This window comes from Lipotes vexillifer, unplaced genomic scaffold, assembly GCF_000442215.2.
Source record: "Lipotes vexillifer unplaced genomic scaffold, Lipotes_vexillifer_v1.1 scaffold860, whole genome shotgun sequence".
NCBI classification, from domain to species: Eukaryota; Metazoa; Chordata; class Mammalia; order Artiodactyla; family Lipotidae; genus Lipotes; species Lipotes vexillifer.
Window position 1 is genome coordinate 1,754,097 of NW_006789568.1, and position 12,095 is coordinate 1,766,191.

A 12,095-nucleotide genomic window follows, 5' to 3' on the forward strand; every position below is an offset into this window, starting at 1 on the left:
AGAGTTTCTCAAATGTTTGCATTTATATTTCTTTGAATTTTTTGTTCTTGTCTTTGCCAGTTTTTCTTTTGGATAGTAATCTTTTTCTTGAGCTCGCCCTAACCCTAACCTGTTAAATTTTCTAAATTTTTAATTGCATTTGATTTCACTTATGATTTTTTTAAATGCAGAAGCTAATTTTTTTTTTTTTAAGAAGTTGGGGGTACGCGTTTATTAATTATTTTTGCTGTGTTGGGTCTTCGTTTCTGTGCGAGGGCTTTCTCTAGTTGTGGCAAGCGGGGGCCACTCTTCATCACAGTGCGTGGGCCTCTCACTATCGCAGCCTCTCTTGTTGACGAGCACAGGCTCCAGACGCGCAGGCTCAGTAGTTGTGGCTCACGGGCCTACTTGCTCCATGGGATGTGGGATCCTCCCAGACCAGGGCTCGAACCCATGTCCCCTGCATTAGCAGGCAGATTCTCAACCACTGCGCCACCAGGGAAGCCCGAGAAGCTAATTTTTATATAGCTCAGTGTACCAGTTTCAATCTTTTGTGATTATTTTTCCAACTGTTTATGAATATTTTTAATAATTTCTTTTTATTTTTCCTTAAATGACTGGCTGGATTTCTTAGAGACTACATGGGCCAGAAAAGCTTTTTAATAAGTAGGGAGGAGGACTTGCTACTAGTTACCAAAACGTGATAGACTTTTAATTAAAAAAAAAAAAAAGTAATTGAATCATTCAGAAAAATCCTGTAACATTTCTAAGAAATTGTATTTACTAAGGGCTACACAAATCATATGAAAAATCAAAAATTATTCAACAAATGCTGCTGGGAACTGTTGGTTAACAATTTGAAAAGGAATAAAGTTAGGTATGCAGTACACCTACACACTGAAATTAGTTCTAGAATGACTAAACGAGTAACTCTTCATTTTGTTTTTATAATGGAAAAGTTTATCTTAAGGTGTTAAGGTCTGGATGCCGTAATCACAAGGGCTTAATGTAAGGATTGGGAAGTTTTCATGGTAATCACAGAAGACCAGCGGGGTGCATTTTTGGAAGCATTTAAAAAGGCATCATTGGGCTTCCCTGGTGGCGCAGTGGTTGGGAGTCCGCCTGCCGATGCAGGGGACACGGGTTCGTGCCCCGGTCCAGGAAGATCCCACATGCCGCGGAGCGGCTGGGCCCATGAGCCGTGGCCGCTGAGCCTGCACGTCCGGAGCCTATGCTCCGCAACGGGAGAGGCCGCAGCAGTGAGAAGCCCGTGTACCGCACAAAAAAAATAAATAAATAAATAAAAAGGCATCATTTAGGAATTCCTGACACTTGGTAGCCTTTTTTGTAAAATATGTTGGAGTAAGACAGTACTTAAAGCTGACAAAAGGTTCATTAACATTTTGAAGTGTATACTTTGGATGGTCAGGTACCTGTTGAGGAATTGCTTAGATCTTCCTAGGCTAGAGTTTTGTATACTTATTCACCCTATTACTCTGGTTGGGGAGGTAAATAATTCTAATAACCTAAAATAGCTTCTTGCTGCATATCTTGGTTCCTGAAGTTACCTGAAGGGAATATTTTATCTTTAAACTGCAAGGTAATTTTCTGCTTGTGCACATTCCCTCACTACCCACGCCCCAGTACACTCACACACATATATATACATGCATGCATGTATAAAATATAACTAGGTAAAAGGTTTTCTTAGAACAAAATTAACACTTAAATAAGATCTCCCAGTTGGTCTTTGTTTTGACATTTCCCTGTATGTCTATCACAGTTTGAAAAGCATGATTTTACACATTACACTTGTAATTTAGGTAGCTGCTACCAGACTGGTGTGTTTTATTTATTTGACATCAAAGAAAATCACTTATGCATCGTTGAATAGATAATACATGTGTATACAAAATTCACAAAGTGCATATAGCGAAAAGCAAGTTTGTGAGTAAACCAGACTCTCGCTACCTATTATTCGTCCTTAGGAATAACCACTGTTTCCATTTTCTTGTGTTCCCTTCCTAGGGTATTTAATACATCTGCAACTGTCTATGCATCTATTCTTTTAAACACACATACACATAGATGGTAGCATACTATGCATACAGTTCTACACTTTACTGTTTTCACCTGAGCATCTATTTGGGAAATAATAACAGATACTTACTTAGCTTTTAATATGTATCAGACACTGTTCTAAACACTTGTTGCTTAATGTGTTAAGTGCTTGCAACAACCCACGAAGTAGATTCCTATTCACATTATATAGATGAGGAAAATGAGGCACAGAGAAGTCGAGTAAAGGAGCCAGAATTCACTCTCAGGCAGTCTAGCCTCTCCATGCTCTTAACTCCAGCTATGCTTTATGTCTTTGTATTGATATATTAGGCTGACTGTATGAAATTGTAGCTTTCTGGATCAGAAATGGTTGAATATTAGCCATTTTATATGGTCCACCCTAATAAATAGAGTTGCCTCGTTTTTTTTTTTTAACATGATTACCCATTTTATTTATTTATTTGTTTAATTTTTATGTTTTGGCTGCGCCGCTTGGCATGGGGGATCTTAATTCCCCAACCGGGGATTGAATCCCTGCCCCCTGTAGTGGAAGCTTGGAGTCTTAACCACTGGACTGCCAGGGAAGTTCCAGCCTCATTTTTTAAAAGAACTGCACAGAATTCCCTGTATAGATGGCCATGATTTTTAAATTAGCTCCTTTTGGTTGATACTTAGCTGGTTGCCATTTTTGCTTTTACACATAGTACTGCAGTTAAAATCTTTCTGCTTATGTTATTTTTCACATGTGTAAGAAGAGGAATTGTGTCAAAGGGTATGGGCATTTAAATATACTTTGAGAAATTGCCTTCCAGAGATTATACCAGTTTGCACTTTCAGCTGCGATATGTGAGGATGTATGAAAGCATATGAGAGTTTCCCTGAACGCCATAGATGGGTGCATTTGAGTTTCATACATGTAATACTTTGGTAATGCGTTGTTCAACAGTGTCAGATCCTGGTATACATAATACAGTTAGCTCTGACCTCTGTTTTTTTAATTTTAGAATATATTAGTCTAGATTTGGGGACTTCATAGTCTTGCTTAATTGTGATCCCAGAGGCATTATTCAGTAACTCCACTGGTTACTCTGTGTTAAAAGGTAAATTAATGCATTTGTTTCAACCAGCATTTTTTTTTTAAGTTTTATTTAAAAATAGTTTGAAATAAGTACTAATCAAGTTTGGTATCTGCCTCTAGTTTTTAGTTATCAATTACATTTTAAGTCTTCAGTGTTGAAGTTACTTGATTATATGATTATATAACTATAAAAGTCAAAGGAAAAAACTTCCATTGATAAGTTTCTAAAATTTATCTGAACAAATTGTATTGAATGCAGTTCTGAAAAAGAAGTAATGACAGGTAATGAGGAGAAAATGAGCCATATATTAAAACAAGAAATTCAGAAATGAAAGTAGAAGTTTTAAAAACCAGTTACATGTTGATTTCTTCAAAAGAGGTATAGACATCACATTTCAATTGATCTTGAATCAGAACAGCAAATCAGGACTTCACAGTGGAGAACAATTTGGACTTAAAATATTAGTTGAATTGCAGGATTCTATTTCCCTGTGATTTAGCTACTACCAGATTGGTGTGCTCTTAAGCCTCACTTCTTGCCCCTTTGCCAGAAGGGGCCTTGGCTACAGCCACGCTGAAGTTGGATTTGCCACACTGTTACCACACCTGCATTTTTGCACAGATGTCTATTAGGTTCTAAGTTTATAGAAAGTATTCAGGTAAGGATATATTCCAACATTTTCTGAGTTTAAAACTCTCTTACAAAATTCTCCTTCAGATGCCCAGGATTTTGATATCTTATAGATCATTTTTCAGTATTTTTCAGTATTTTTATAATTGCTTCTTGCTTTACCTTTTCCTAAGCTCTGTATATTCCATTTATCCAGAAGTATCAACTAAACATATTTTTGAATCCCAGACCTCCTGTCTTCCTGTGTCCCTCTTCATGTTTGAAGGATGCCCACCCGCTACTGTTGTTGTACTTGACCCTTTTCCAGATTGACTGTGGGTGCAAGTGCAGGCTAAAGACCAAGCAATTGGGATTTTGTTTATTTTTTTCAAGCATTCTCTCCCCCTACCCGTTTAGATGGTTGATCTTATGTAGGTTCTTACTTTGCCCTTACCCATTCACCCCTGATACCTGTCATTCTATTAAATACCAGTTGGAGTTGCTAATTCACAGTGGTGAGCAGAATGAGGCAAAATGATCATTTTTTTCTTTATCATACTGTTGATTCAGACCTTTTGTGACTCCCTGTCATTTCCACCTTTCTGTAGTTAAGGGGCCCTTTCAAACCAGATCTCTTTTACCGAGTATTCTGTATATATTATGATGCATAAATATCCCGTCTGCTTCCGGATACATACAGCATTTAGAGTTTGTCTGCTTAATATTTCTTCACAGAACCTAACATAGTGTAAGGCATTGGTTGTTAATGTTTGTTGATCTGAAATGTTAATTTGAAATTTTCAGCTAAAATCAGGTTTTGGAGCATCTTAGTGGGTTGTGTAGTGATTGTTTCCCATTTCTAGTAGTCATTAAGTGCCGTTTTATAGATGCAGTGGGAGATGGCCAGGAACAACATGCAGTTTTGTTTGTTTTATTCATTTTTTTCTTTCTCTCTTTTTTGGCAGAGAAACTTTTCCATGTCTGTAAACAGTGCTGCTGTCCTGCGACTGACAGGACGCGGAGGAGGAGGCACAGTGGTGGGGGCTCCTAGAGGTCGGAGTTCTTCAAGAGGGCGAGGTGAGCTTTCATGTGAAGCAAGTAATGGTGGAGATGGTGGAGAGAGAGGATAGGGAGATCACTTTAAAAATATTTTGATATTTGGTTTTTAAAAGACTGCTCTTTGACATTAATTGCCTAATAAATGTCCTGAACATTTGTTTTTTGAACTGTTTCTCAGAGTATCTATTCCACAACCTCTGATTTGGAGTAGAGGAGGGTAATTCTAGCTTAAGAGATTTTTTTTTTTTTTTTTTTTTTTTAATGCTGGTGATGGTGTTACTATTATTGTTGTTGTTGCCATTACTATTATTGTTATTATTTTGTGGTTGTGAGGGGGAATCACTTTCGACAGACCTCCGTTTTTTTTTTTTTTATAAATTTATTTATTTTTACTTTTTGGCTGTGTTGGGTCTTCGTTTCTGTGCGAGGGCTTTCTCTAGTTGTGGCAAGTGGGGGCCACTCTTCATCGCGGTGCGCGGGCCTCTCACTGTCGCGGCCTCTCTTGTTGCGGAGCACAGGCTCCAGACGCGCAGGCTCAGTAGTTGTGGCTCACGGGCCCAGTTGCTCCGTGGCATGTGGGATCTTCCCAGACCAGGGCTCGAACCTGTATCCCCTGCATTGGCAGGCAGATTCTCAACCACTGCGCCATCAGGGAAGCCCTAGCTTAAGAGATTTGAGTGTGAATGATTCTAGATGGTCCTAGTTATCTTTGGCAAATATCCATTATCCTCATCCCCAGGGGACCTTACACTTTGAGAGCCAGAGCTCCCCGAAGTGCCTTGGCTGCTGGAATGGCACCCAAGTCCCTGCCAGGCCTCTGTGACAGAGGGTCTGTGCCATATAAGACTGTGTGCCAGGAGTGTCCCCAGCCAGAGAGAGGCATTTGTAAAAGCTGTCTCATCGATACTAGACCTATTTTAGGGTGTAGAACAACAACAAAAAAATTATGCAGTAATCCTTTATTTAACCTGTAGTTTCATACTGTGTAGATTTGTGTCTTTTCTTGGAAGAATAATTCTTATTTTGATATACTTGTTCTTTGATATCTGCTCCCTGTTTGGGGTTTGTTGATCTTCTGCTACTGAAGGGCATTCTTTTTTGGTTTGTTTGTTTTTAAATAAATTTATTTTATTTATTTTGTTTTTGGCTGCATTGGGTCTTTGTTGCTGTGCACAGGCTTTCTCTAGTTGTGGCGCACGGGGGCTACTCTTCGTTGTGGTGCACGGGCTTCTCATTGCAGTGGTTTCTCTTGTGGAGCATGGGCTCTACGCACGTGGGCTTCAGTAGTTGTGGCACTCGGGCTCAGTAGTTGTGGCTCACAGGCTCTAGAGTGCAGGCTCAGTAGTTATGGTGCACAGGCTTAGTTGCTCCGCGGCATGTGGGATCTTCCTGGACCAGGGCTCGAACCCATGTCCCCTACATTGGCAAGCGGATTCTTAACCATTGCTCCACCAGGGAAGTCCCCTTAAGGGCATTCTTAATGTTTGTAATATAAATATTTACTTGAGCTTTTACTTCTAAGTTGGTTAAATCATAGCAGAAGTGTAAACATACCTTGTAGTTTTAAGAGGTGCTTTAGGAAGAATTGGGTGTCGGCAGAAACGGAGATTTAAGCATGTGTGTGTTGTGTTTCAGAAGGTCCACAGGCCGTTTAGACTCCCATATGCATGCGATTAGGTTCCGTTGGTCCAGAATTCGTCTGAGATCTGTGCTTCTCGGTGGTGTGATGATGGTGTTTTGAGGATGGCTGTGGCCTGCTCCTTTGTGTTTCCTGTGTTTTTCTGCAGTGGGCTGGCAGCGAGGAGAGGTTGCACTTATGCAGCTTTGCCGCTGATGCTTTTCAGGGCATGGCATTGAGAGATCTTATATTAATTAAGAAGTATGGCCCACAAGCGGCTGTTTTTTGTTCCTCAAGCGACCACCAATGTTGTGTATTGCAAATACCAACCCATCTCTCTAAATAGGCTTTAAAAAAATTCCATATCAAGAAACTAATGAAGGGTTGATAAATTTCTTGCTGCCTTCTGGTTTCTTTGAAGTGTGTAGGGTTATCCCGTTGGATGGAACTCTTACATTCAGGATTTAAACGGGGCATGTGTAAAAGATACTGTGATAAAAGCAGCGACTTAATTAACATTGATGTGAGTGAATGATGTGAAACTAGTCAAATGAATGAACTGACTTGGTGAAAAATACTTCTAACACCACTGTCCCAACTGTGATTCTTTTTAATGGTTTCATAAGACCTTTAATCTGTGGTTTTGTTTTCTTCACTTATTACTTAATTTTAACTTATGGGTTAAATAAATAGTGATTAATGTGGCTTTTTTTTGCACGGGCAGCACTAACATCAGATGATTATCCTGGGCCTTTCCAACTTGAGAAAACTTTGATGTGAAAATCGGCTGACTTCCAGACTTCGGAATATCATGAGAACTAGTAAAATTTAAATAAACAAACAGGAAAACAACATGAATTTGTCATCTTTTTATTTATCTGGTTAAGATGTTCAACAGTAAAGCATATCTACACAACTGTCAGCTACTGTCTTCATCATTATTAAAGGAAGTATATTTTAATCCTCCCAAAGAATAGGGTGAAAACTCAGACAAGAGGACAGTCATTTAAATTTAACTTCATGAAAGATTTACAGTGTTGTATTTACTTGCTCCTCCTCATAGGGGACTACATTTATAGATGATTATGGGCCTTATACTTAGAAGATTGTTCCTTACATTTTACAAGCTGGAAAGCTCTAGAATCTGATTCTTTTTTTGTGCCCACTTATAAAGCTTTAGGCTCATAAGGAGGACCAGTGCCAGTGCTAGTCGTAACTGGCAGAAAATATTTTGTCTGTGGTTTGCTTATTTTTCTGGCAACTTTGGAAGGCTGTTTTTCGTATTCATCTGTTTCCAGAATAAAACACTTTTCGAAGGTGCTATGTACTTAATGGTTTTCTTGAGAAAATTGTTCTCTAAAAGGACAGGGGACTTTTTTTCTTTCACCCTAAAAATCTCGTTTTAGGGGATCACCCCAGTGTAATATAACAGTTTGTATTACACTGTTTTAGGATCTTAAATAAAATGTATGTATTTCCTGAGGGTAGAGGTACGAAACTGGACATTGACTTTAAAATGACTTGAAGTTAAGTTGGTACAACTGGAAGGTAACTGGAAGGTAAGATTATTGTAGTTCAACCCTAGTCCCCACTTCCATTTTACAGATGAAGAAATTGATAGTTGGACTAGTTGAGAGGGTATTTATGTACATAAAATTCTATGCATTATTTTTGTATTCCATAATGTCATATAGAAGTACAATTGTATTGAGTCAATTCTTGATGAATTATAACTAAGAAGTAGAAATACTGCATGGATATTTGAAACAATTATTTAACTCAGTTGTATTTAGCTTTGGAATGCATTCATGCTTTTATTCAAGATTCATCATCATTTTTCTTTGGGTGGTTTTATACCGCGGGAGAAGTTGAGCTAGGGATAATGGCTAAGATTTCATCTAGGTATAAATACATCCCTAGGCACCTCCCTGCCCTCCAATTTTCTAACCTGTGTGTTGGATGCAAATGGTGTATCCAACACAGAGGTTAGTTGGGAAATCCTCACACTATACAGAAAGTATAAAGCTGAAAGTGCATACTGCCTTCTGCCCCCAGATGCAACATTTGGATTTATATCGTTCCTGACCCTAACTATGCAGCCATATCATTTATATACATGGAATCTTTTTTATATGTATTGTTTTGGGGCATAACTTCTGTCATTCAGCAGAATAATGTAGATTTCTTTTGATGTCAGTACTTTATCTTCTGTGGCTTCCTGGTGTTCTGCTGAATTGTTTTATCAGAATTTATTTAGCCAGTCCTTTACTGATTAAGTTCTGTTTCTTTAAAAATTGCAGTGAACATCTACGTATATATGTATTTGCATATTTGTGCGAGTATTTCTATTAGGATAAATTCTAGTTAGAATTGTTGAGTCAAATTTTGATAGATTAATCAAATTGCTTTCAGTAAAGGCCAGTGTACACTTGAGCCACTGGAGCCTCTAAATTCCTACATCCACACATTCTTACCGGCTCTGCAGTTCGAATATTTAGTGCTGCCTGATATTTTTCCTCAAGATTTGAGCAAACGGGAGAGAGTGCCTTTGGTCGCTGTGGAATATCCTTTAAGGAGTTAGTTCACAAAATTGTTAGTTTAGAGTTGACCCAATTAAATTATCCTTTCTCCGGAGTTAAAGAAATTAGACATTTGTGCTTGCCTTTTGTACTTTATCTGCTCTCTTCTCAAACTCTCCACATCTTCCATTTTTGTTGAAAATAATACAATAAAAGGTTTGATTTGTAGTAATGGTTTATTGATCGTACAATTTCACAATTGGATTTTTTATTAAGGAGCTTAATGCTGATACTATTTCTTGTTCAGGACTGGAACTGGGACTCTTACACAGTTTTCTAACTTGTTTTTTTATCCTCCTGTGGTCTAGCTACTTCAGTGCTGTCCTTGGTCTCACTGGTACAGATTCAGTGGGCCTTGCTAAACATTTAAATGTAGACATCCTCCTTTGTATGTAGACAGAACTTCAGAGATTAATGTTTGATGTGGAACTTGTGCCAGATGTTGACATCTGACTATTATTTTTTCTGTTTTCTTATTTTCAGGCAGAGGCAGAGGTGAATGTGGTTTCTACCAAAGAAGCTTTGATGAAGTAGAGGGTGTGTTTGGTCGAGGAGGTGGCAGGGAAATGCATAGGTCGCAGAGCTGGGAGGAAAGGTAACTAAAAGGATCCACATCTTGGTATAAAGGTTTCTTGGTGTAAAAAACGTTTCTTTTCTGCTTTCTGCAGAGGAGAAGGCTCTTTGTAGAATTACAAGGTTTCCCTTTTCAAAAAGTGCTGTTAATTGAATATCAATTATGTCAGAAATGTTTAAATGATCCTTATTTAAAGGAAGAAGCATTCTAGATAAATACATTCATGTTTTAGTGCCGGCATGGATATTTAATAGTTAATTAGATTTGCTGTTTGATTAGTGCTCAGTGGGAAGCATCTTCATTTTACTGTTCGTTGCTGTTAATCAAAGCATCTTCTCTGTATTGTTTGTGACTTTATATGAAGTCTTTCAAGATGAGCAAAGGCAGTTGCACAGAGATACATGTACAAAGATGTCCACTGTGATAATATTTATAATATAAAATAATGCAAAATAAACCAAACAGCTTAATATCAGTGTGGTTTCTTATATAATAGTATATCCACACAGTAGAATAGTATATAACCATTAAAGTTAGGATAATTTTGAAAATATCTAGTGATATGTAAAAACACATTCTAAAAGCAGTATATAAAGCTTTGTATAGCAGATACCTAAAATAAAACGTGTATCTAATTAAAAAAATAACGTTTCTGGGTTTGTAGAAGCTAGCTTTTGGTAGGTGAGATGGTGGATAATTTTGTTTTCATCTTTGTGCTTTTCTGTATTTTCCAAAGGTTAGGCAATAACAGTGTATTTGTTTTATAATTTGAAAAAGAAAGAAATGCTATTAAGAAAGATAGGAAAATGGGTGTCATAGATGGGAAAGCTATGTATTACTCTCAAGATTTGTTTGAAACTTATTTTTACCTTTTCTAGGGGTGATAGACGTTTTGAAAAACCAGGGCGAAAAGATGTAGGTAAGACTTTCTTACTGTTTTGAAGTATTTTTATCTGGATTTCCATGATACTGGTTCTTAACAAGGTTCACACATAAGGATACATTTATTAAAAATTACTTGCATCTCTCCAGTAGATGGGGTTGTAGCATTGCTTGCATTTAGAGTTCCATGGTTATTTGAGGGCTTTATTGCATGAAACCAGGGACGATACATATAACCATTAGGATTTACTTGATTTAACTGTTTAGGTCTGTGTGTTCTCTGCAAGACACATATTTTTTATTAAGGTTATCTTACGAATCGAAATTTCAAGTTAGGAAGCAGGCTATTAACTCCTTTTCCAGTGCAGGTAGTATGTCATAGGTGAGAAGAAATAGAGAAAATACTAGAACGATCGCTTGCTTTTGTATTAGAGAGCAAAGGCTAAAACTGTGAATGTTCTTACTGTGAATGTTGTTTATTCATCTGGTCTTTTTGATGTATAATCTTTCTTTTTTTCAGGGCAGTGTCCACATAGATCTATAAAAATATTTTGTAGTGGCTTTTATTGAATGCTTTTTTAAATAAGATGCTCACTTCAGGTTATTAAATAAACTGTGTTAATGATTCTGAGCTTCTCTTTTTATAAGTAATCCACTTCTGTTGAAAATACTGTAGATTAAAAAAAATTCCTCATACTGTATCTTACTCTTTCCAAGAAGAGCAGTACTTAACTAGTTTGTTGGGACACACTGACATATTGATCAATCGTGAGACGTCCTATGACATCAAATTAAGATAATTTGAGTACTGAAGGTTCCAGAATGATTTGTTCTTTTTAAAGTTAGAGATGGTTCTTATCATATATTTGCTTCTTATATGTAGAGAAATGGGTGGAATTAGAGGCATCTGGGTTAGAATTGTGCATGACCCTTGTGAATACCCGTGGGAGAATGTGGAGGTGGAAAAAGGCCTGTAATATTCAAATTATAATTCCTATTCAGTAGAAATTGATTGCTGCATAGGGGGAGATCAGTTCTGGTGATCATCTTACGGTATGGTTCTGTGAGGATGGAATTAAAGGATCATTAAAAAAATCCAGGTGATACCAAAAGGTTCAACTCAGTGCATTTTGGTGTGAAATGCTTTGAAGCAGACATAGCAATTTTTGGTTATTAGGCTGCTGCTGGCAATTGGTAATATGGGCTTGTACATAAATAAAAGTAGGCCTTATGATTTTTAGTATCTCCTTGTCTTCAGTTTGTTGGGACTGTCATGCTATCTGGATTGGTTTCCACAAGCATTTTTTAACTTAGTTCCAACGTGGTCTCCCTGATGATATCGTCACTGATTTCTCAGGTGGCCCAGGTAAGTGAGCTGTAAAGCCAGGAGTTAGAGCTGCTCTTCCCACTTTCCAGTAAATTTCCCCCTCTTTCAGTCTGTACTCCATTCACCTGAAAGGATAATGGGGCCTTTGCAGAAAACTTAATCCTTAACATAGAAGATGTGATTCTTTGAAGTAAAAGAATCATGAACAGTTCTTTCAGAAGCTTTCAGCCTCCTAGACAAAAGTATTTGATTGCATTTCTTAGTTGTCTGTTTATTAAATAGCATTAGTATACCAACGGAGTTCTTTTTGGGGGCGGGGTGTGTAGGG

The 12,095-nt window shown here is 37.6% G+C and overlaps 1 protein-coding gene across 1 annotated transcript in view; it reads left to right on the forward strand.

The window, feature by feature from the left end:
• Positions 1-12,095, forward strand: part of GIGYF2 (GRB10 interacting GYF protein 2) — a 101,054-nt gene that overhangs the window by 12,716 nt on the left and 76,243 nt on the right. Inside the window, 3 exon segments of the mRNA XM_007462768.1 lie at positions 4,694-4,805; positions 9,468-9,579; positions 10,437-10,477. Of these exon segments, the coding sequence (XP_007462830.1) occupies positions 4,694-4,805; positions 9,468-9,579; positions 10,437-10,477 (265 nt within the window).